The 25,370-nt window shown below is 51.3% G+C and overlaps 1 protein-coding gene across 2 annotated transcripts in view; it reads right to left on the bottom strand.

The window, feature by feature from the left end:
* Positions 1 to 15,263: 15,263 nt before the first annotated feature.
* The window catches only part of C8b (complement C8 beta chain), a 43,608-nt gene continuing 33,501 nt past the window's right edge, over positions 15,264 to 25,370 (bottom strand). For both annotated transcript variants that reach the window (XM_004671837.2, XM_045139330.1), the window contains 3 exons: positions 19,387 to 19,540; positions 17,611 to 17,679; positions 15,264 to 15,495 (listed from right to left, as the gene is read on the bottom strand). In XM_004671837.2, the coding sequence (XP_004671894.2) occupies positions 15,344 to 15,495; positions 17,611 to 17,679; positions 19,387 to 19,540 (375 nt within the window). In that variant the 3' untranslated portion in view covers positions 15,264 to 15,343. The remainder of the gene's footprint in view (positions 15,496 to 17,610; positions 17,680 to 19,386; positions 19,541 to 25,370) is intronic.

The raw sequence follows: 25,370 nt of genomic DNA, 5'->3' as shown, positions 1-25,370 counted from the left end.
AGGGTGATAATGGGGGTGCCTGGCTCCCCTGACTCTTGCTCTGAGGCAATGAATGTCAGGCTAGCCACTCGACTGCCTTTCAAAGTCCTCCAAGAGTCCCTCCGGGCACCCGCAGTCCAAGTTTCTCCGTTTTCTTTCTGCAAAATGCATCTCCGTGGTCAAGGACACAGGGCTGGGCAGAGAAAAACAGGAGAAGGCAGGCAGGGCTGTTTCACTTAAGCACCCAGGATGGAGAGGCCCGTGACCACCTTCCACGTGCCAGGCACTAGGGGTGAACACCAGCTTGGGACTGGCACGTAGGTTGTGTGTCACTTAATCATTGCACTTGTGTTGTGGGGATGAGGGTTTTTTTTTTTTTTTTTTGTGATGAGGCACAAAATGGTCCTGACATAAGGAAGTGATGACTTGGTTCTCCTCCGTCTGTCTGTCTGCCACAAGGACCTCCAAATCCATTGTTTCATATGCTGTAGCGATGGATGATAGCCTAGGCCTCCTTCCTCCCCCAGTCCCTGCCAGAGATACTGTCTGTTTGGGGGGGCCATGGTTTGGGGGGGCCCATGTGGCCATAGCAGCCTCTGGATCACGCAGGCCACCTTCAAGCCGTGCGGTCTCGGCGACGTCACTCATTCTCTCTGAGGCTCTGACCCGTCACCTGTCAAAGGCAGAGAATACACCCAGCTCTTCCAGTCGGTGAGAGGATTAAGCTGGATTAGGTATGGGGAAGTTCTCTGTAACTGGTTATGGCCCCCACAGATATTAGTCAGTATACCGTTACATCTCCTTTGATAACCCAGAGCTTGGGAGAGAAACGTATGCTCTATTAAGATATCTCGTAGGAGCTAAGCAATTTTATGTCGTTTGATTCTTACATGTTGGAGTGAGTTCTGCACTAATGTCTCTTTAAAGCAGTTTTAAAAGATGAAAAACAAAAAACTCTCAGTAACTTGGGATTGTTGATATTTTGAGAACTCTCTGGAAATGATCATTACAATGACATAGCCATTGCTAGATGAAAAAGTAAGGGAAACCCTTCAACATATTGGCATAGGCAACCACTTTCTGAATATAACCTCAGTTGCTCAGGAAATAAAACCACCAATCAACCACTGGGACCTCATGAAATTACAAAGCTTTTTATACAACAAAGGACACTGTGAATAGAGCAAAGAAACAACCCACAGAATGGGAGAAAAGCTTTGCCAGCTATACACCTGACAGAGGATTAATATCCGGGATATACAAATAGCTCAAAAAACTAAATAATAAGAAATCAAACAACTCAATTAAAAATGATCTATTGAACTAAATAGAGAGTTCTCAAAAGAAGAAATAAGGATGATCCATAAACATCTAAAAAAGTGTTCTACATCCCTAGCCATCAGGGAAATGCAAATTAAAACTACTCAGAGATTCCATCTCACTTCTGTCAGAATGGCTATCATCAAGAAAACAAATGATCATAACTGCAGGTGAGGATGCAGAAAAAGAGGAACCCTTCTACACTGTTGGTAGGAATGTAATCTGGTCCAGCCATTGTGGAAGTCAGTGTGGAGGTTCCTGAGATAGCTAAAAATAGATTTATCATATGAGCCAGCTATAGCACTCCTAGGCATATATCCTAAGGATTCGTCTCTCTACCTTAGAGATGCTTGCTCAACCATGTTTATTGCTGCTCTATTCATAATAGCTGGGAAATGGAACCAGCCTAGATGTCCCTCAACTGATGAGTGGATAATGAAGATGTGGCATGTTTACACAGTGGAGTTCTACTCAGCGGCAAAGAAAATGAAATTATTAAATTTGCAGGGAAATGGATGGATCTGGAAAGGATTATACTTAGTGAGGTAACCCAGGCCCAGAAAACCAAACATCATGGCATGTTCTCTTTTGTATGTGGGTCCTAGTTATAAATGTTTAGACTTGTGTGTGAGTTGGAATAAAACTTGGTAGCAAAGGCCAGTAAGCTAGAAAGGGGCTATAGGGGAGGAAGGAGAGGGGAGGATTTAATAGGATGGTATTGTATATATGTAAGTAGATGAACAGATTACGGGGGGTGAAAAGGCCTACGTGAGGTCATGGGAAGAGATTGAGTAAAGGAAAGATAGAGGGAGGGTGAATCAAAATCTAAAAGGGTATGAATAAGCCATATGGAAACTTACTCTTTTGGACAATGGCACACCCAGAAGCCATAGATTGTGTCTAGAAAAAAATTCAGTGCCAGGGATGGGATAACCTCTAGTGAGTTATTGGCCAGGGTGGTCACTGATGCCCCCAAAACATTACAGGCCATTGTCAAGGCCCCTGGTTTCCCACAATGAATAGATGGTAAGACCCTATTGCTGAAGACTCCACATGCCTGGGCTGCAAGGCCACTGAGAAATCCTGCTGGAGCTGAGCTGAAAACCTCCTCCCTGTAGACCAGCTGACAGAAAGCTGGAAGAAGCCATCAGTGGAGATAACAACAGTGGACACCTTAAGTTTGGCCAGCCAGACCAAATGAACCAACAGGTACAATACTGGCATGTCTGCTATGGGGAAAACAAACCATTCTCCAATTGGACTATAAGCCTGCTCCACAGAAGGGAATACATGCCTGTTACTGAAAACCTATGACAGGTGATGTCATGAGCCCTAGGGGTGTAAAGTCTGCTGCTGTCTGGCTAAATGTATATACTATGCTCACCCAACTGCTAGTAAGCACTTCTCTTAATGTTCATACCCATGTATCAATACTACTCTCACTTTTGGTAGAGAACCTTCTCTTTTCAGATGGCAGTGACCTTGGGACGACTCAGAAGGCACCATGGGGCTGAGAAGAAGTGACAGAGGAGTGCTCAGCACTGAGACATCTCTATCACACCTTCCAAGGCTCAGGGTCCATTGCGGAAGAGGTGGCAGAAAGAACGTAAGAGCTAAAGGAAAGGTAGGACTCCTTACAACGTGCTCCTCCACACACAAAATGGCCTGGATATCCATGACCTCGCAGTGCCTGACACTACCTCCAAAAGACCCTCATAAGAGGAGGAAAAGATGATGACATCAAAATAAGAAAAAAAAAAAAAAGATTGATTAAGAGGGGACAGGGATATGATGGAGAATGGAGTTGTGAAGGGCAAAGTCCGGGGAGGGAATTATCATGGTTTATTGTCTATAATTGTGGAAGTTGTCAATTTAAAAAATTTAAAAGAAAACTTCAACTAGTCTCCACCTTTTTCAGACCCTTGAAGTCAGGGTGTTTGGGGAACATTCCAGACCCAAACTACAGCATATCCTGGTCTCCCAGGGACAGAGAAAGCAGTACTAAGGAAGAGACAAGCTGACTCACCCTTGGAGGGTGTGGGTATGTGTGGGCGTAAGTGTTTAGGATTCTTTGAGTAGGGTTTTTCCATCAGTGAAGGCCCAGGGGACTGGAACGGTACCCCTAAATCTTTCTGTCCCAGGCACATTCTTTCTTCCCTTGTTTTTTTCTTTTTCTCTTCAGTTGCTTGAGAGCAGGCCAGGATTTTGTTGTTGTTTGCTTTTGCTTTTTTTTTTTTTTTAATTTTATTTATTTATTTATTTGAGAGGGACAGACACAGAGAGAAAGACAGATAGAGGGAGAGAGAGAGAATGGGCGCGCCAGGGCTTCCAGCCTCTGCAAACGAACTCCAGATGCGTGTACCCCCTTGTGCATCTGGCTAACGTGGGACCTGGGGAACCGAGCCTCGAACCGGGGTCCTTAGGCTTCACAGGCAAGCGTTTAACCGCTAAGCCATCTCTCCAGCCCTGATTTTGCTTTTTTGAGGTAGGGTCTCACTCTAGCCCAGGCTGACCTGGAGTTCACTACGGAGTCTTAGGCTGGCCTCGAACTCACGGCGATCGTCCTACCTCTGCCTCCCGAGTGCTGGGGTTAAAGTCATATACCATCATGTCCAGTTTCAGTGTTTGCTTTTTTTTTTTTTTTTTTTTTAGGGAAAAAATGTTCTAGGGCCCTTCCCTCGGCCTGTCTCGCCTGGCCCTTCCATCCTTGCCCACAGAATCGCTCATTCCTATTAAGGACTTAGTTTCTGTGCAAAGCATTCTCTCCACCTGTCACCTGCTGACTGTATAAATATCTCCCCCATCAAACAGATAAAAATGAAATGAGACAATGTAGGTTAACGACTTCATAAACCGGGAAACGCTCTATAATTGGCAGCTATTATTATTATTGCTATTGTTAAAGTAATTATAATAGTTATTATTCCCTCAGAAGTCATGCTATTAGCCCAAGGTCACCCGGGGAAGCCTCCTACCCTGGTGTTCAGCACGCGGAGGAGCTAACAGCTTTTCAAAGAGTCTCTTGGATGCGAACGTCCCTCCCAAGCACCTTGAGCCATTTTCACTGCTCTCTGCTGTCACGCTGCAGGGCCTGGGCTCTGCCCTTGCAACACCACAGCCATCTTTGCCAAGACTCCAAAAGCACAGTTGGCATTTATTTTGTTTAATTCTTACACCATGTCTCAACCTCCTCCTAAGAGCATTTGTTTGCCAGAAGAGCTGCGTGGGGTGGGGAGGGGGGGCAGTTCCTCCTGTACCTAAGAATATAATTATTACTCAGTTTAGCAGCGCCTGGGCGTCACCTGGGGTATTCACCGTCGCTTCACGATTCAATTGTCTCTCCTCCAAGACCAGATTTAATAGGATAAACAATCTCTGCTAAACACAATGAATGTGAACCGGGGCCGTCATCTCCGGAATGAACTCCGATTTCCCATCAGAGGCAACGGGCTTGCGATGGAGGTTCCGAGCTTAATTTGGCGGCGCCGGACGGGCTGCGATGGAGGTTCCAAGTTTAATTTGGTGGCTGGCTTCCCGGGAGCCAACCAAAGACAGAGCGGCTCTTGCCTGTCTCGAGGGGGATCTTAAAAGAAGATAAATTATAACTCAAGAAAATTATACGGCCTCCGTATAATGAAAGAGATAAAACATCATTGCATTAGCCTGTTGGAATCAAGGCAGACGGCAAAGCAATAATATTAAGTTAAACAAGGGCCCAGACCCGTTGGCTCGATTCCAGGGGATGTGGGGGTGCAGGAAGGTAGGCACACTGGCTCCAACCACCCCAGGCACTGGAAAAAAGCAGCTCTGCCCAGGTCTGCTGGCTCCACGGGAGGTGGCTGGTCAGGAGACTAGTGCCAAGATGCTCCGGTCTCCACCCTGGTACCAAAGCAGGGGGTGCAACCAACAGAAAGCCAGTGACTTGGTGAAAGACAAACTGATTGATGGATGAGTCTGACAAACCAATTTCTGTGCAGCTAACTGCTATTTTGCCCCATCCATTTTTTAAAATTTATTTTGAAATTTTATTTATTTACTTCTTTTACTGACACCTTCTATACTTACAGACAACAAACCATGGTATTTCCCTCCCCTCCCCCACATCCCCCTTCATAACTCTGCTCTCCGACATATCCTCTCCCCCTCTCAATCAGTCTCTCTTGTAATTTGAGGTCATCATCTTTCCTCCTATTATGAGGGCCTTGTGTGGGTATTGCTAGGCACTGCGAGGTCTTGGATGTCGAGGCCAAATTCTGTCCAGACAGTTGTATATAAGGAGTGATACCCTTCCATTTTTTAAAAAACTTTTATTTCCAAACAAGTTCTTTTAAAAATTTTTAAAATTTTTTTTATTTATTTGAGAGAGACAGAGAGAGAAAGAGGAAGAGAGAGAATGGGCGCGCCAGGGCCTCCAGTCACTGTAAACAACCTCCAGACACGTGCTCCCCCTTGTGCATCTGGCTAACTTGGGTCCTGGGGAATCCAGCCTTGAACCCGGGTCCTTAGGCTTCACAGGCAAGCGCTTAACCGCTAAGCCATCTCTCCAGCCCAGCCATCTCTCCAGCCCTCAAACAAGTTCTTTGATCGGATAGGAAGTTCCAAAAGCAAAGATGATTTTCTTGTAGGGGATGCTCCAATCAGAGGGAATGCATGAGAGCAATGGAATTTAAGAACTCACCTGGTGATGGACAAAATACGAATATCTCGATGTTTGGTGAGACAGGCCTCCGTTGTCATCTTATGGTCCACTTCAAGATCCTGTTTTCGGGCTGGAGAGATGGCTTAGTGATTAAGCGCTTGCCTGAGAAGCCTAAGGACCCCAGTTCCAGGCTCGATTCCCCAGGACCCATGTTAGCCAGATGCACAAGGGGGCGCATGCGTCTGGAGTTCGTTTGCAGAGGCTGGAAGCCCTGGCGCGCCCATTCTCTCTCACTCTCTCTCTCTCTCTGACTCTTTCTCTCTCTGTCTGCCACTCTCAAATAAATAAATAAATAAAAAGAAAAAAAAAAAAGATCCCGTTTTCTCCACATGGTATTCACGCAAGAGCCCAGGTGGGCACAGCTGGACGTGTCCACAGCCTCGCCCAGGGGAGGGGGCGCACAGACTCACAACGCTCTGTCACTGTGTACGGTCACAGCTGTCCTAGGCTCAGAACCTCAGGAATAAATAAATAAATTTTTAAAAATATTTTTTAAAAAGCAATGCCTGCATTAACTCTGAGCACTAGTGTTTCTTCAGAGCCCTGTTGTCTGGCGGTACATGCTCTCCTTCTCACCTGCGGCTCGTCTGCCCAACCCTTTCTGCACACAGGCTCTCCAGGTCTCGGCAGCCGCCCTTGGTGTGAATCAGGTGTCCCTCATAAACGCACATGTCCTGAATGCTTGCTGCCCAGCTGGCGGCAGTTTGGGAGGCGGGTTCTTGCTGGAGCAGGTGTGTTGCTGGGGTGCACCTGGAAGTTTCTTAGCCCTAGCTTGCCAGTGCTGAGTGAGCTCACCCTCTTGCAGATGGTGATGCCCAGCCTCTGCCCATGCCATCTTCCTTGCCATCATGGAGCTTCCCCTTGGGAGAGTAAGCCAAAATAAATATTTGTCTTGCATAGGCTGCTTTTGGTCAGGGCATCTCATCCCAGAAAAAAATATATGTATATTTCTACTTATTTGAGAGTGAGAGACAGAGAAAGAAAGTGTGAGTGAGTATGGGAATGCCAGGTCCACCCGCTGCTGCAAACTCCATATTCAACACCACTTTGTGCATCTGGCTTTATGTGGGCATGAGGGAATTAAGTAAACCTGGGCCATTAGGCTTTGAAAGCAAGCGCCTTTAACTACTGAACAATCTCTCCAGCCCTAGCATAAAGCTTTATTAGAACGTAGCCTCACACCTATTCATTTCTTAACATCTGTGGCTGCTACATTATGCTGAATAGTTTTGGTTAGAGACTTAAGTAACTTGGAACACTTAGACACATTACTGTCCGGCATTTTACAGAAAATGTAGGGACTGAATAAAAGACAAGTCAATGCAAAGTGGACTTGGGAGGAGTCGTCTCTTTCCAGCATGATTTCAGTAAATTCCACAGATTCAACCACCGAAATCTTTAGTATCCTGTGAAAGAAAATGATGCCAGAAGAAAATGTAGACGTCTGCTCTGCCTCCAATCCCCAGCGGGTGGCGCTCTTGGGAAGGTTACCGCACCTTTAGGAGGGGAACCTTGCTGGAGGAAGTGGGTCTCTACGGGAAGGCCTTGAATTTCCAGCCCCACTCACCCCCACTCTCCTTTTCTTGATGGCTGAAGCGACAGCTGACCTCCCGCGGCTGTCACAATGCCTTCCCACTCACCAAAGTAACCTCTGGAACTGTAGGCCAGAATAAACCTTTTCCTTCCCTAGGCTGCCTCCTGTCAGATATTTGGTCACAGCAATGAGTCAAGACAGAGTCGCAGATGCCAGCGCGAAATCTTTAGTGTCATAAGAAAATGACACAAGACAAACAGGAACATCTAAGTAGTCTTAGAGCAACCAGAATAGAAGACGTTTCCGCACCCTGCTGACCAGCTGGTGCAGGTGGTACCAGTGCTCTCCTCAAGATTAGATCACATGAACTTTTTAAAATTAATTCTTTTTGTTTGTTGTTTTTATTTATTTATTTGAGAGTGACAGAGAGAGTAAGAGGCAGAGAGAGAGGGAGAATGGGCGCGCTAGGGCCTCCAGCCACTGCAAACGAACTCCAGACGCGTGCGCCCCCTTGTGCATCTGGCTAATGTGGGTCCTGGGGAATTGGGACTCAAACTGGGAAAGTGCTTTGCAGCGTGCGAGGGAGTGCGAGGAAGTGCGAGGGCATGCGGCCCATGAACTAGTTTTTGACCAGCTGCAAGATTCAAGTGAATTTTGCGGCCTTATTATTATTATTTTATTCTTTTTCTGAGGTTGAGTCTCACAGCAGCCCAGGCCTACCTGGAATTCACTCTGTAGTCTCAGGCTGCCTTGAGCTTAGGAGCTACCTTACAATGAGGCTCAGGGACCATGGACCGAATCCGTGGCAACCAGGAGTCACAAGAAATCTTCCCTCCTCTAAGTTGATTTGAGTCAGGCAAATTGTCACAGCGGCAGAAAACTAAATGACACACTAGGTTAACATGGCCGAAGCTGCGAGCTGTCCTAGTCTGCCCCTCTATCTCCTTTGAGTTGGGGTCTCGCGTGCTCTCTGCTCTCACTCTCACTTGTTGACATCTAGGGAAGCCTCTCTGCTCATCTTGCCATCAGCGTGCTTGGATCACAAAAGCCCTCCACAGCCTCTGGGTTTTAATGTAGGATCTGGGAATTAAACTAGGGCCATCATGATTCAGTGACCAGTGCTTTATCCACTGAGCAATGTACCCAGCACTCGGACTCTCTCTCTCTCTCTCTTTTTTTTTAAATAAAGGTAAGGCTCTTTTACATAAGGGCTGCCCTGTCATGATGTGAGAATTTCCAAGGGGGTTCACTCCTGACGCAATACTCATGGGGTTCAGGATCTCGACCTATGAATTTGGAGATGGGGAACAGACATTGGGATCATAGCCGCGGAGTAGCGAGAGCGGGCCTGTGTGCAGCAGAGTTCTCAGAAAAGCCGATTCGGACTTCCGCCTCGCCCTGAGGTGGCTCCTCGTGGCAGACGCCTTTGGAGAAGGTCTGTTTGCCTCGTGGTGCTTGGGAAACAAAAGGGGAGAGAGTGAAGGGCCATGGTTCCTTTCTAGGAAACACTACACAAGTCACACATCCTTTTTTAAAAGTGTAGTTTTTAGTTTACTTATTGATTAGAGAGAGAGAAAGAGGTAGAAATGGATAATGGGCACACCAGGGCCTCCAGCCACTGCACACGAGCTCCAACCCATGCAACCCTTGGGTGCATCTGGCTTACATGGGTCCAGGGGGAATCGAACTGTGGACCTCAAGCTCCACAGGCAAATGACTTAACTGCTAAACCATTTCCCCAGCACAGTACATACTTTTTGTTGTTGTTGTTGTTTATTTTTTATTTATTTGAGAGCGATAGAGAGAAAGAGGAAGATAGAGAGTGAGAGAGAATGGGCGCGCCAGGGCTACCAGCCACTGCAAACGAACTCCAGACGCGTGCGCCCCCTTGTGCATCTGGCTAACGTGGGTCCTGGGGAACTGAGCCTCAACCTGGGATCCTTAGGCTTCACAGGCAAGTGCTTTACCGCTAAGTCAGCTCTCCAGCCCCACGTCGCCGTTTTTCCCTGGCACCACGGAGCTTCCCTCTCAAGGCTGTAAGCAAAAATAAATCTCTTTTTCTCTGCAAACTGCTCTTGGTTGGGTGATTTCTACAGGAAATGCAAACTGACTGCAACACATGCTCTGCACCACCCCTACACGTGACTGTCTGTGCCCTGCACCGACCCTACACGTGACTGTCACGTGCTCGGCACCAACCCTACACGTGACTGTCACATGCTGTGGTGGTTTGATTCAGGTGTCCTCCACTAACTTAGGTGGTCTGAATGCTAGCTTCCCAGCTGATGGGGATTTGGGAATTAATGTCTCCTTGAAGGAGTGTAATGTTGGGGGTGGGCTTACGGGTGTTATAGCCAGTCAGTTTCCCCTTGCCAGTGTTTGACAAATTCCCCTGTTGCTATTGTCCACCTGATGTTAGGAGGGGGTAATGTCCACCATCGGCCCATGTGGCCATTTTTAAAAATGTGTTTTGTACATTTTTATTTATTTGAGACTGACAGAGAGATAGAAAGAGGCAGATCGGGAGAGAGAATGGGCTCATCAGGGCCTCCAGCCACTGCAAATGAACGCCAGACGAGCGCGCCCCTTGTGCATCTGGCTAACGTGGGTCCTGGGGAATTGGGACTCAAACTGGGATGCTTAGGCTCTACAGGAACGTGCTTTGCAGCGTGCGAGGAAGTGCGAGGGCATGTGAGGGAGTGCGAGGGCGTGCGAGGGAGTGCGAGGAAGTGCGAGAAAGTGCGAGGGCGTGCAAGGAAGTGCGAGGGCGTGCGAGGAAGTGCGAGGGCGTGCGAGGAAGTGCGAGAAAGTGCGAGGGCGTGCGAGGAAGTGCGAGGAAACAAGAGCGTGTGAGGAAGTGCAAGAAAGTGCGAGGGCGTGCGAGGAAGTAAAAGGAAGTGCAAGAGTGTGCGAGGAAGTGCGAGGGCGTGCGAGGAAGTGCGAGAGCGTGCGAGGAAGTGCGAGGAAGTGTGAGAAAGTGCAAGAGTGTGTGAGGAAGTGCGAGAGCGTGTGAGGAAGTGCGAGGAAGTGCAAGAGCGTGCGAGGAAGTGCGAGGGCGTGCGAGGAAGTGCGAGGAAGTGCAAGAGCGTGCGAGGAAGTGCAAGGAAGTGCAAGGAAGTGCAAGAGTGTGCGAGGAAGTGCGAGGGCATGCGAGGAAGTGCGAGGAAGTGCAAGAGCGTGCGAGGAAGTGCGAGAAAGTGCGAGGGCATGCGAGGAAGTAAAAGGAAGTGCAAGAGTGTGCGAGGAAGTGCGAGGGCGTGCGAGGAAGTGCGAGAGCGTGCGAGGAAGTGCGAGGAAGTGCAAGAGAGGAAGTGCGAGGAAGTGCAAGAGCGTGCGAGGAAGTGCGAGGGCGTGCGAGGAAGTGCGAGGGCGTGCAAGAAAGTGCGAGGAAGTGCGAGGGCGTGCGAGGAAGTGCGAGGAAGTGCGAGGAAGTGCAAGAGCATGCGAGGAAGTGCGAGGGTGTGCGAGGAAGTGCGAAGGCGTGCGAGGAAGAGCGAGGAAGTGCGAGGAAGTGCAAGAGCGTGCGAGGAAGTGCGAGGGCATGCGAAGAAGTGCGAGGAAGTGCAAGAGCGTGCGAGGAAGTGCGAGGAAGTGCAAGGGCGTGCAAGAAAGTGCGAGGAAGTGCGAGGGCGTGCGAGGAAGTGCGAGGAAGTGCGAGGAAGTGCAAGAGCGTGCGAGGAAGTGCGAGGGCGTGCGAGGAAGTGCGAGAGCGTGCGAGGAAGAGCGAGGAAGTGCGAGGAAGTGCAAGAGCGTGCGAGGAAGTGCGAGGGCGTGCGAGGAAGTGCGAGGAAGTGCAAGAGCGTGCGAGGAAGTGCGAGGGCGTGCGAGGAAGTACGAGGAAGTGCGAGAGCGTGCGAGGAAGTGCGAGGGCGTGCGAGGAAGTGCGAGGAAGTGCGAGGGCGTGCGAGGAAGTGCGAGGAAGTGCAAGAGCGTGCGAGGAAGTGCGAAGAAGTGCGAGGGCGTGCGAGGAAGTGCGAGGGCGTGCGAGGAAGTGCGAGGGCGTGTGAGGAAGTGCGAGGGAGTGCGAGGGCGTGCGAGGAAGTGCGAGGGCGTGCGAGGAAGTGCGAGGGAGTGCGAGGAAGTGCGAGGGCGTGCGAGGAAGTGCGAGGGCGTGCGAGGAAGTGCGAGGAAGTGCAAGAGCGTGCGAGGAAGTGCGAGGGCGTGCGAGGAAGTGCGAGGAAGTGCAAGAGCGTGCGAGGAAGTGCGAGAAAGTGCGAGGAAGTGCGAGGAAGTGCGAGGGCGTGCGAGGAAGTGCGAGGGCGTGCGAGGAAGTGCGAGGAAGTGCGAGGAAGTGCAAGAGCGTGCGAGGAAGTGCGAGGGCGTGCGAGGAAGTGCGAGGAAGTGCAAGAGCGTGCGAGGAAGTGCGAGAAAGTGCGAGGGCGTGCGAGGAAGTGCGAGGGCGTGCGAGGAAGTGCGAGGAAGTGCAAGAGTGTGCGAGGAAGTGCAAGAGCGTGCGAGGAAGTGCAAGAGCGTGCGAGGAAGTGCGAGAAAGTGCGAGGACGTGCGAGGAAGTGCGAGGGCGTGCGAGGAAGTGCGAGGAAGTGCAAGAGCGTGCGAGGAAGTGCGAGAAAGTGCGAGGGCGTGCGAGGAAGTGCGAGAAAGTGCGAGGTAGTGCGAGGAAGTGCAAGAGTGTGCGAGGAAGTGCGAGAAAGTGCGAGGACGTGCGAGGAAGTGCGAGGGCGTGCGAGGAAGTGCGAGGAAGTGCAAGAGCGTGCGAGGAAGTGCGAGAAAGTGCGAGGGCGTGCGAGGAAGTGCGAGGGCGTGCGAGGAAGTGCGAGGAAGTGCAAGAGTGTGCGAGGAAGTGCAAGAGCGTGCGAGGAAGTGCAAGAGCGTGCGAGGAAGTGCGAGGGCGTGCGAGGAAGTGCGAGGAAGTGCGAGGAAGTGCAAGAGCGTGCGAGGAAGTGCGAGGAAGTGCAAGAGCGTGCGAGGAAGTGCGAGGAAGTGCAAGAGCGTGCGAGGAAGTGCGAGGGCGTGCGAGGAAGTGCGAGGAAGTGCAAGAGCGTGCGAGGAAGTGCGAGAAAGTGTGAGGAAGTGCGAGGAAGTGCGAGGAAGTGCGAGGGCGTGCGAGGGCGTGCGAGGAAGTGCGAGGGCGTGCGAGGAAGTGCGAGGAAGTGCAAGAGCGTGCGAGGAAGTGCAAGAGCGTGCGAGGAAGTGCGAGGGCGTGCGAGGAAGTGCGAGGAAGTGCAAGAGCGTGCGAGGAAGTGCGAGGAAGTGCAAGAGCGTGCGAGGAAGTGCGAGAAAGTGCGAGGAAGTGCGAGGAAGTGCGAGGGCGTGCGAGGAAGTGCGAGGGCGTGCGAGGAAGTGCGAGGAAGTGCGAGGAAGTGCGAGGAAGTGCAAGAGCGTGCGAGGAAGTGCGAGGGCGTGCGAGGAAGTGCGAGGAAGGGTAAGCGCGTGCGAGGAAGTGCGAGGGCGTGCGAGGAAGTGCGAGGAAGTGCAAGAGCGTGCGAGGAAGTGCAAGAGTGTGCGAGGAAGTGCGAGGAAGTGCAAGAGCGTGCGAGGAAGTGAGAGGGCGTGCGAGGAAGTGCGAGGAAGTGCAAGAGCGTGCGAGGAAGTGCGAGAAAGTGCGAGGAAGTGCGAGGAAGTGCGAGGGCGTGCGAGGAAGTGCGAGGGCGTGCGAGGAAGTGCGAGGAAGTGCAAGAGCGTGCGAGGAAGTGCAAGAGCGTGCGAGGAAGTGCGAGGGCGTGTGAGGAAGTGCGAGAGCGTGCGAGGTAGTGCGAGGAAGTGCAAGAGCGTGCGAGGAAGTGCAAGAGCGTGCAAGGAAGTGCGAGGAAGTGCAAGAGCGTGCGAGGAAGTGCAAGAGTGTGCGAGGAAGTGCGAGGGCGTGCGAGGAAGTGCGAGGAAGTGCAAGAGCGTGCGAGGAAGTGCGAGGGCGTGCGAGGAAGTGCGAGGAAGTGCGAGGGCGTGCGAGGAAGTGCGAGGGCGTGCGAGGAAGTGCGAGGGCGTGCGAGGAAGTGCGAGGAAGTGCAAGAGCGTGCGAGGAAGTGCAAGAGCGTGCGAGGAAGTGCAAGAGTGTGCGAGGAAGTACGAGGGCGTGCGAGGTAGTGCGGGGAAGTGCAGGAGCGTGCGGGGAAGTGCAAGAGCGTGCGAGGAAGTGCGAGGAAGTGCAAGAGCGTGCGAGGAAGTGCAAGAGTGTGCGAGGAAGTGCGAGGGCGTGCGAGGAAGTGCGAGGAAGTGCAAGAGCGTGCGAGGAAGTGCGAGGGCGTGCGAGGAAGTATGAGAAAGTGCGAGGGCGTGCGAGGAAGTGCGAGGAAGTGCGAGGGTGTGCGAGGAAGTGCGAGGGCGTGCGAGGAAGTGCGAGGTAGTGCGAGGAAGTATGAGGAAGTTCGAGGGCGTGCGAGGAAGTGCGAGGAAGTGCGAGGAAGTGCGAGGGCGTGCGAGGGTGTGCGAGGAAGTGCGAGGGCGTGCGAGGAAGTGCGAGGAAGTGCGAGGAAGTGCGAGGAAGTGCAAGAGCGTGCGAGGAAGTGCGAGGGCGTGCGAGGAAGTGCGAGGAAGTGCGAGGAAGTGCAAGAGCGTGCGAGGAAGTGCGAGTAAGTGCAAGAGCGTGCGAGGAAGTGCGAGGAAGTGCAAGAGCGTGCGAGGAAGTGCGAGGAAGTGCGAGGAAGTGCGAGGAAGTGCAAGAGCGTGCGAGGAAGTGCGAGAAAGTGTGAGGAAGTGCGAGGAAGTGCGAGGAAGTGCGAGGGGCGTGCGAGGGCGTGCGAGGAAGTGCGAGGGCGTGCGAGGAAGTGCGAGGAAGTGCAAGAGCGTGCGAGGAAGTGCAAGAGCGTGCGAGGAAGTGCGAGGGCGTGCGAGGAAGTGCGAGGAAGTGCAAGAGCGTGCGAGGAAGTGCGAGAAAGTGCGAGGGCGTGCGAGGAAGTGCGAGGGCGTGCGAGGAAGTGCGAGGAAGTGCAAGAGTGTGCGAGGAAGTGCAAGAGCGTGCGAGGAAGTGCGAGGGCGTGCGAGGAAGTGCGAGGAAGTGCAAGAGCGTGCGAGGAAGTGCGAGGACGTGCGAGGAAGTGCGAGGGCGTGCGATGAAGTGCGAGGAAGTGCAAGAGCGTGCGAGGAAGTGCGAGGAAGTGCGAGGGCGTGCGAGGAAGTGCGAGGGCGTGCGAGGAAGTGCGAGGAAGTGCAAGAGTGTGCGAGGAAGTGCGAGAGCGTGCGAGGAAGTGCGAGGAAGTGCGAGGGCGTGCGAGGAAGTGCGAGAGCGTGCGAGGAAGTGCGAGGAAGTGCAAGAGCGTGCGAGGAAGTGCGAGGAAGTGCGAGGAAGTGCGAGGAAGTGCGAGGAAGTGCAAGAGCGTGCGAGGAAGTGCGAGGAAGTGCAAGAGCAAGAGTGTGCGAGGAAGTGCGAGGGTGTGCGAGGAAGTGCGAGAGCGTGCGAGGAAGTGCGAGGGCGTGCGAGGAAGTGCGAGGGCGTGCGAGGGCGTGCAAGGAAGTGCGAGGGCGTGCGAGGAAGTGCGAGGGCGTGCGAGGAAGTGCGAGAGCGTGCGAGGAAGTGCGAGGGTGTGCGAGGAAGTGCGAGGGCGTGCGAGGGCGTGCGAGGGCGTGCGAGGGCGTGCGAGGGCGTGCGAGGAAGTGCGGGGTGAGCCACAAGAAGGTAATCAACGTGCCTTGCCTCACAAGGAACTGAGGGCTTTTGTTCAACTTACTATTTATTCAAATGTACACATATCTGGCACCTTTTCTTGAAAGGCCTGAATATCGCCCCCTGCCATTTGCCATGGGCAGTGCCAGGTGGAAGCTCCCATGGGTGTGGGGGGGAGTGTGTGGTCAGCCTGGCACAGTCTGTGCGGCCAGAGCCCGCGTGGCACGTGTCCATGGCTGGCAGACTTCCTCCTCTAGCAGTCCAGTGTTTCTGAAGAGGAGCCTGAGCAGGGGCTGCCCCCGTTCTGAGGGGCAGGATGGCTGCACTGCCGCTGTCTTGTTTTCTGTCCCCCTGAGCACGGGGACCAGCTGGACCAACAGCTCCACCTCCCGTCGATGGGCACATCTAGGAGAAAGAAGGTCAGCAACAACAACAGCCAGCCAGTCCCTGATGCACTATACTGCTCTCTGAGCTGGCATGGGGTAGGATGAGCCGACAGGCTCTGGCCACCTGAACCTCCCATCTCTCCCTTGCAAACGGATGATCTCTCTCTGGCCAGCCATTGCTGTCCTCGCTCCCACCGGTCATGGACCATTTGTATATTCTTTGCACTTGGCCTGGGATCGTCCTCTTTTTCTTGCTCACCTAATCAATGCTCTCGGCCCTTCACATTTCGGTAAGCGTTCATTTCCTCACGAGAAAACCTCCTCCCTCCCATTATCTCCAGCTTCCAGAGCATTTGCTGGCAGGCACCATCATGGAAACTTTGAATGTGTTTGTGGGACAATCCAAAGGGCGTGAGAGTTAGTTCCCTATTCCCGTGGAAGGATGGGGACTGTATCTGATTTCGCTCACAGTGGAAACGTGCATTAGATACATTGATAAAAACGGATGGGTGGGGCTGGAGGGATGGCTTGGCGGTTAAGCGCTTGCCTGTGAAGCCTAAGGACCCCGGTTCGAGGCTCGGTTCCCCAGGTCCCACGTTAGCCAGATGCACAAGGGGGCGCACGCGTCTGGAGTTCGTTTGCAGAGGCTGGAAGCCCTGGTGCGCCCATTCTCTCTCTCTCCCTTTATCTGTCTTTCTCTCTGTGTCTGTCGCTCTCAAATAAATAAATTTAAAAAAAATAAATAAATAAACGGATGGGTGCACGGATGGATGGGTGGATGGATGGATGGATGGAGGGATGGTAGATAAACAGGTGGGTGTATACAGCATCTATGTCATCTACTGTGAACGCGGTCCTGTCTTAAAGGAGGCGACACCCGCCTTCACCCCGAGGAGATTTCTGGCTGTGGATGAGGCTGGTGAGTTACCAGTTACTTTCTCCATGGCATCTCGTGTATCTGGCTTCACCACGGATTTGCACCGTGACTGGAGAAACTGCTTCCTATCTCTAGGTCTACATTTTTGCAAAATGAAGGTGCTACAGGAGCCGGGTTTCCCAGCAACAAAGACCAGTGGTAGCGTAATCGCATACTCCCTGGGGAGGCTAGTTTGAGGGGCAGGAGGAGAGCAAAGTCTGCCTTGAGGGAAGAGGGCGGGCCTCCTGTGGCTCAGAGGCTGGGCAGCAAGACACAGTGACCTGAACTCGGGTTCCTGCACACACCGAGCAACCACAGACGCCACTGGTCCTTCCATTTCTTCGTCTGTAGGATGGGGGCACACCACCAGAGTTGATTTGATAAGGTTGTTGCAAAGACTAAAAGGGTTTAACACATCTAAAATACAAAGTAAGCCGGGCGTGGCGGTGTACGTCATTGATCCCAGCACTTGGGAGACAGAGGTAGGAGGATTGGCGTGAGTTCGAGGCCACCCTGAGACTACATAGTGAATTCCAGGTCAGCCTGGGCTACAGTGAGACCCTACCTCGTAAAACCAAAAAAAAAAAAAAAAGCAAAGTAAGAATGAACCCCCAAATACAGTAACTTTTTTTTTTTTTTTACAGTGCATCAGGTATCATTGTAAGTGATTTATATGTCTCTGCATAAACTTCAGCTCTCCAAGGTAGACAATCAGATCTTTGCCATTTAATGGATGCAGAAACTGAGGTACAAAGAGACCAAGTGTCTTGATTAAGGTCACATTAATAGATGACGGCAGTGTAATCTGAAGTCGGGTGGGTCCAAGAGCAATGTGCCATCCACCATACAGAGCACGGCGACGTTTGAGGGTTCTTTCTGTTTTTGTTTTTGTTTTTCAAGGTAAGTTCTCACTCTAGCCCAGGCTGACCTGGAATTCACTACGTAGTCTCAGGGCAGCCTCGAACTCATGGCGATCCTCCTACCTCTGCCTCCCGAGTGCTGGGATTAAAGGCGTGCGCCACCACGCCCGACACCGGGAATTTATATAGAGGAGGCACGTTTGTCTTGGATGTTGTGAAAATGCTGAGGATCTCCCCCACACACACTCCCAAGGAGTGAGGAGGGGCTCTCTAGTCCTCAGCGACAGCCTCCTTCTCTAACCCCGCCTGACTCCTGCTTGTCGGAGGGATTTCTCCACTCCCCTGGGATGACTCTTACCTTTCCGGTTGGTGACCTCACAGGCTGGACCTTGGAAGCCAGCAGGACAGATGCAGTCGCAGTGAGACTCTAAGGGGAGCAGGAGCAGAAATGAAACACCATGTGGAGTGAAGACCCCTGAGCCCAGACCCCGCCCCCCAAACAAAAAACCCTGCATTTCCAACAGGTGGGAGGATGGTTTGCGATAAGGATCTGATTTCATGAAGGTGCTTTCGTTGCCGTCATTTGGAATTGGGGACATCAAGTGGTGACTGGCCTCTGCCTCCCATTTGTAAGCTCTCAGGGTCGGAGCTGCATTAGCAGCGTTGAGGCCAGGCATCACTCACTACGGTAGCAGCCAGCCTCCTCCTGCGTGGCGACACGCGTCCGGGGAGCAGAGGCCTCTCACGGGTCTCCCTCCCCCTACCTGCCTTTGACCAGTTCTGAGGCTTGGAAGTGATCGCTTAACGCTGATTTGCCATCTCTCATTTGAGCTCACAGATAGCTTCACAAGACTGTCCTTTGGGCTGGAGAGATGGCTCAGGGGTTAAGGGCCTCTGCTTGCTTCCAAGCCTAAAAGCCCTACAACCCGGGGTTCAATTCCCCAGTGCCCACGTCAGGCTGGATGCACAAAGTGGCACATGGGTCTGGAATTCGTTTGCAGTGGCTGGAAGCCCTGGCATGCCCACACTTGCTCTTTTTCTGTCTGCCTCTCTTTCTCTGAAATCTATTTACCTGTCTATCTACCTATCGATTATCTATCTATCATTTATCTATCTATGTATCTATGTATCTATGTATCTATGTATCTATGTATCTATCTATCTATCTATCTATCTATCTATCTATCCATCTACCTATCTATTATCTATCTATCTATTATCTATCAATCATCTATCTATCTATCTATCTATCTATCTATCTATTATCTATCAATCATCTATCTATCTATCTATCTATCTGTCTATCTATCTATCTATCTATCTATCATCTATATATCCTTTGCAGGTCAAACACTGTGAAATCTCCACCTGGCTCTATGTTATTACTTTTACTCTCCAGCCTTCAGCTTCAGGCTAGCTTGTAGGTCTATGTGCACTGCAAATCAAGAAGGATTTGCTCAACCACAGACCCACGCTCTGCACTGATAAACTGACCGCACTTCCCACGGAGTCACTTCCTGGGGAGCAACCCTCACGGTGGCGGGGGGCTCTTGGGATACGCTGATAGGGTAACCTGTGGGGCTCACCCTACACACGGGGTCTGCTGTACTGCCATCCGCTCTGAGAAACAAGACACGGATTCCTCAGTAGCTCTCCGGCCCCACGCGTTTTCTCCTGTGGACCCCCGCTCTGGGCTGGCCTCACCCATATGGATTCCCCAGGCTGTGGTATATAGTTTAGGGTGCTGGGCTGAACTCTTCCTCCGTCTCTCCAGCCCATTATGGCAGGAATCTGAGACTCCAGCCTCGTTCCTCTCAGTTCAATTCACCCAGTGCAGTGGGGTTCTGTTGGTCCTTTCTCCTGTTGAGCCCTGGACTGCTTCTTTGTCTGGAGAGACTTGCTGAGTGTCACCCTCACCTTGTGGCAGGTCACACACTCCCCAGCCTGCTCTGGTCTCCAGCTAAATGCTGCTGTCCCCCTCCCCGTCCTTGGAGGCCAGAGCACCATTTCCTCGCTGCCTCCCTTCTGCCTTTTTTTGGGAGATACATAGAAGCGGGCCAATAGCGGATCCCCCAACCAGGCCCCTGCGGGTGACGGGTGACACAGGGGACCCCCGGCATCCGGGCAGTGGTACCTTTGAGGACGGGGACTCCGTTGCCTTGGCAGGGTTGGCAGCCGCAGGAGCTGACCTCTGCCTGGAACTCCTCCAGGGCCCTCTTCATGTTTTGCCGCACCGTGCTGGAGTAGGCGAAGTCTGTGGCCGTCACCAGCTCGTACAGGGGCTCGGCCTGGTGAGGGGGACACCAAGCACTCAGTGACAGGCCGAAAGCCAGGGGACAGACACGACGCGGAGACCACAGAGGGTCGCGATGGACGCCGCTGGACACGCGTCCTCCCTGCCTCCCCACCCTGGGGACGCAAGTCCGCTCCCTCAGTTCACCGAGCATTAGCCACGGTCCCTCCCCACGAGGACTTGGACTTGACAATGTAGACACAGAGCCACAGAGGACCACCGACCACGCCTGACCCAGAAGGGCTCCGCTCAGCATCCTTCAACTTTATGAGGATATGAAAGCGACTCCCTTCCGGAGCGGGGTCTTGGACGGTCGTTTCCAGGCTAATGATTGACCGTATGGTTCTCTGGGGTGCTGCACAGCCACAATGGGACCCAGGGACCCAGTTCTGTATCAGCCTGCGGTTCCAAGAAGTACCCTAGGTCCTCAGTGTTGCACAGGGTGGGGTGTCAAATGCATCCCCGCCTTGGTGTTTCCATTTACGACAAATTTGCCACAACACAACCCAATAGGGAAGTTGCACCCAGCATGAGGAGGAACTTACAGGGATAGAAAGGTCTTGGTGTGGCCCAGGGGTTGACCTGGCCACTCTCTTTAGGACTGTTTTCCCCCTTCACTCACATCGCCCAAACGCAGGGTAGGAAAAAGACTTTCCTGAGTTCTGGGGGCCACAGAAGCCCTTCCTGCAGGATGTAGGCTATACGACTTATATTCTACCTGTTCTTTCTTTCGTTTTTTTTTTTTTTTTTAACAAGTATTTTATTTGGGCTGGAGAGATGGCTTAGCGGTTAAGCACTTCCCTGTGAAGCCTAAGGACCTCGCTTCGAGGCTCGATTCCCCAGGACCCAAGTTAGCCAGATGCACAAGGGGGCGCACGCGTCTGGAGTTCATTTGCAGCATCTGGAGGCCCTGGCGCGTCCATTCTCTCTCTACCTGCCTCTTTCTCTGTCTGTGGCTCTCAAATAAATAAATAAATAAATTTTAAAATATATTTATTTATTTGACAGAGAAAGAGGGAGAAAGAGAGAGAGGGAGAGAATGGGTATGTTAGGGCCTCCAGCCACTGCTAACAAACTCCAGACATGTGTGCCCCCTTGTGCATCAGGCTAACATGGGTCCTGGGGGATCGAACCTGGGTTCTTTGGCTTTGCAGGCAAACGTCTTAACGGCCAAGCCATCTCTCCAGCCCACATTCGTTCATTCATTCATTCATTCTTTCTTTCTTGCTTGCTTGCTTGCTTGCTTGCTTTCTTGCTTGTTTTGTTTGTTCTTAAACTTTCCATGTGCAGAAGCCTCCGTTTTCTTCTCTGATTTTGTAAGCCCAGGAGACGGGGCTTGGCGCTGCTGGGCCCCGCGTCTCTCGCTGAGGAAGCCGGCCGTGGTTTGGCAGTGGCAGTGGGCAGAAGCAGAAGGTGCAGGTGGTGGCCCCTGGCATGTGGCAGATGTGGTACTGCGGATGACGAGAACCGGGGTGTGAGCCAAAACTGCCCAAGCCACGCATCCTTCTCTTCTTGCCTCGAGATCCGGCTCCCAGGCCAGGTTCCTGTCCAGAGTTTGTTAGTGACCCTGTCCTAATTCAGCCCTGGAGAGTTTAGGGTCTGTCTAAATGCAGGCATTTATGCCTAATAGAGGCCTCCAGTGGGAAGAAAATTGCTTCCATTTCTTAATGCATCTGATGTTGACCTTCCCTCCAGCGGGCAAAGCAAAGCCCCTCGGAGGTCCCATTGTCTCACCGGCTTGTGGTCAATGAATTGATTCAGAGGCTGTTTGCAGAACCATCCAGCCTGCTGGCTTCACGTGGGGGGAGAAGGAGAGACAGAGAGAGAGAGAGAGAGAGAGAGGGAGGGAGGGAGGGGGAGGAGGCAGGAGGAAGAGAGGAAGAATGGGAGGGAAGCTGGAGTCGACTTTGCACCACCGATGAGCTTCTCAACTGTGGCCTTCTGGCTTTAAAATATATATATATTTGACAATGCAAATGAACTCCAGACGTATGCACCCCCTTGTGCATCTGGCTAACGTGGGTCCTGGGGAATCGAACCTGGGTCCCTTGGCTTTGCAGGCAAATGCCTTAACCGCTAAGCCATCTTCTCCATCTTCTGGCTTTTGCACTGAGCTCCTTTAACTACCAGGGCATTTTCCTACCACGACAGAGTGAGCTGGCTACCAAAGCCGAACAAGCCTTCGCGTACCCTGTGCCCAGGAACTGCAGGGAGCTGCCAAAGGCACCTATCCCCGCCTTGCAAGGACGGCATGGTTATTAGAGCCGTTGCCAGGAGAGGGGAGGCCACTTGATTCAGATCATACAGCTCATAAACATACTGCACCGATTCTGATCCAAAGCCTGTGCTTTCCCCATTCAATTAGGTTAACTAATGATTAATGATAGTTTAAGGATTCCAGCAACCAGTGCCTCACTGCTTGTTCTCCAAACTTGGAAGGCCAAGGTGGCTGGCTGTGGTGTAGCAGCGATTCCACATGCCTCTAGAGCTGCCTTTGCAATGTAGGCTAACATAGCGTGGGCTATTCTTTGCTTTACTGTCTCTTTAAAAATTATTCTTTGTTAATTAATTAATTTATTTGAGAGAGAGAATGGGCACATCAGGGTCTCCAACCGCTGCTAACGAACTCCACAGGCACGCGCCTCCTTGTGCATCTGGCTCACGTGGGCCCTGGGGAATCGAACCTGGACCCTTTGGCTTTGCAGGCAAGCACTTTAGCCACTAAGCCATTTCTCCGGCCCTACTGTTTGTTTTTCCTGGCTCCTCCTCAACCTTCCCCATTCTTCTTCCCCCTCTCTCCCTCTTTCTCTTCTTTGGCCTCCCTCTTTCTTTTGCACCTCTCCCTCACATACTTAATTTTAAGTGCAGTGGCCACCGGGATCACTGTTCACACACCTGCCTGTGTGATCGTTTTATGCGTCACCCCACTGCTAAGAGACGGTTAGCGATGTCTGTCGCATGCCACATAATTCTGGGAAGTGGACTTCCAGTGTTCTTTTTTTTTTTTTAAATATTTTTTTGTTCATTTTTTATTTATTTATTTGAGAGCGACAGACACAGGGAGAAAGACAGATAGAGGGAGAGAAAGAGAGAATGGGCGCGCCAGGGCTTCCAGCCTCTGCAAACGAACTCCAGACGCGTGCGCCCCCTTGTGCATCTGGCTAACGTGGGACCTGGGGAACCGAGCCTCGAACCGGGGTCCTTAGGCTTCACAGGCAAGCGCTTAACCGCTAAGCCATCTCTCCAGCCCACTTCCAGTGTTCTTAATGGTATCAGATAATTCTTATCACAGCTGAGCATCTGCGTGGCTGAACTGAGTACCTCACAATAGTCTGTGAACTGGAAACAAACTGCTTCCTCATCCTATGGATGAAAAGGCTGAGGTACAAGAAGTTAAGCAGATTGCCAAGACTAGGGGTGAACTTGAATCCTCATGCTGGGCCCTGTCTTCTGTAAGCATGTATACTTTCGACAGGTGGATAGAAAGATGTTCTAACTAAGCTAGTGTTTAATATTTATTTGACACGAAGAGGGAAAGAGGAAGAGAGAGAGAGAGAGAGAGAGAGAGAGAATGAGAGAGAGAGAGAAGAGAGAATGGACATACCAGGGCCTCAAGCTGTGGCAAACAAACTCCAGACACATGCGCCACCTTGTATATCTGGCTTATGTGGGTCTTGGGGACTCGAACCTGGGTCCTTTGGCTTTGCAAGCAAGTGCCTTAACTGCTAAGCTATCCCTCCAGCCCCTAACTTCGTGTTTAAGTGCAATTTTATTTTAAAAAAATTTCACGTGTATGTGTGCATGTATGTATGTGTGTGTGTTTGTATATTGCTTGTGTGTGTGTGTGTGTGTGTGCATGCATGTGCATGTGAAGGCCAGAGATCAATTGCAGGTGTCCCCTCCTATATATAAATTTTTTTGTTGTTTATTTTTATTTATTTATTTGAGAGCAACAGACAGAGATTCGAACCTGGGTCCTCTGGCTTTGCAGGCAAGTGCCTTAACCGCAAAGCCATCTCTCCAGCCCTGAAATTGTAATTTTTAAATAAATTGTATTGTTCCTTCCACATTAATGAGTTCATGTGTAGACAATTATTATTCTTGGAAAACTGTTAGAATTTTAATCGGGCCCACGGTTTCTTATTTGAAATTCATAATGAACTTCTGGAGTTAGGATTCATTAGTACAACCGAAATGGTGCTACGATGTTGCATTTTAAGTCTTCTTTTGGTTGGAGTAATTTGCTTTCAGAAAATCCCTGAGTGGTTTATTTTTATTTATTTTCATTTTTGTTTTTTAGAGAGACACAGAGAGAAAGACACAGAGGGAAAGAGAGAGAATCGAACCAGGGCCTCAGCCACTGCAATCGAACTCTAGACGCTTGCGCCACCTAGTGGTCACCTGTGAACTTGCGCCTGCCTCACCTCCGTGCGTCTGGCTTACGTGGGATCTGGAGAGTCGGACATGGGCCCTTAGGCTTCGCAGGCAAGCGCCTTAACCGCTGAGCCATCTCTCCAGAACTGGTTTATTTTTAGAAAGGTGTGACAGCCATTACTACTGCTTAATAAGCATTTCAGCTTTTCATTCCAGACTGTGATAGGGCTGCGGTTCCTCCAAGGCAGGATGGAGGAGCGACTTATTCTGACCAGTGAGACATGAGTGTGTCCAAGCAACAGCCTTCAGAACAGAGTGAGGTGAGCTGTTCACCTCTGTGGTGATGTTGGGAGTAAGTAACGAGGTCCCGGCCCCTGTCTTCTGGGTACCTGAGTGACCACATGAGCAGTATGCCTTGGACATTGTGTCACTGGTAAGTAACCATTGAACTAAGCCACTGATATTTAGGGTCATTTCTCTGCAGCACAACCAGGATGTTCTGACTGCTGTGTGAGCATCTTTCTTTCTCCTCTGAGTAATGTCAGTGCTCCGCATAATGTTGTTGGCACAAATCGCTCAACCCAAGGCGGCTTGTGGGAGGAAAGGGTTGATTTTGGCTTACGGACTCATTGGCAGGGGAAAACGATGGCATGAGCAGAGGGTGGACATCACCCCCTGGCCAACATAAGGTGGGCAATAGCAACAGGAGAGTGTGCCAAACACTGGCAAGGGGACACTGGCTATAACACCCATGAGCCCGCTTCCAACAATACACCACTTTCCAGTAAGGCCCTAATTCCCCAATGGCCATCAGCTGGGGATCAGACATTCAAAACACATGAGCTTATGGGGGACACCTAACTCAAACCACCACAAATGGCTTTTTCAAGAGCAGACTCGCATCTAGCTACCTGGACTGCTGTAGAAACATACAGGATGATAGATCACGTGACTATGATCCCCAGTGAGGCACAGAACACCTGGTCACATATCACATAAGGGAAAAATACATTGGTAAAGGGTACCCACGTTCCATGCACTATAATGGGTGATGCTTGTTCTAAAAAAAAAAATCATTCCCTTTGTTTATCCAAAGTGGAAATGCTACGTGTTCACCTGCAGACCTAGCAACTCTCTCGTGACAGTAAGTCTCCAGATGCCTTTGGGGTTTCTTACCCATTAGGTAATCTTTCACCAGGCTACAAGCTTTTTGCTTTGGAGACATGAGTTGTTGCTGCACAATGTATCACTGGCCTGGTTGTTTTGTTTTTTTTTTTTTTTTTTAATTCCTGTGGGGGTACATTTGTTCTTAAAGGAAAACATTTCACCAGGATGTGTTTCGGGAGCGTTTTGCTTTGTTTTCGGTCCCTTCAACTCGTTTTCAACAAGCTATTCATTTTGCATTATCAGCGCAGGGAGGTTTCCCTTACCGTGTCCCGGATGAATGCAGC

Source organism: Jaculus jaculus, chromosome 21 (genome assembly GCF_020740685.1).
Source record: "Jaculus jaculus isolate mJacJac1 chromosome 21, mJacJac1.mat.Y.cur, whole genome shotgun sequence".
Classification (NCBI taxonomy): domain Eukaryota; kingdom Metazoa; phylum Chordata; class Mammalia; order Rodentia; family Dipodidae; genus Jaculus; species Jaculus jaculus.
This window is presented reverse-complemented; position numbering and strand designations above follow the sequence as displayed.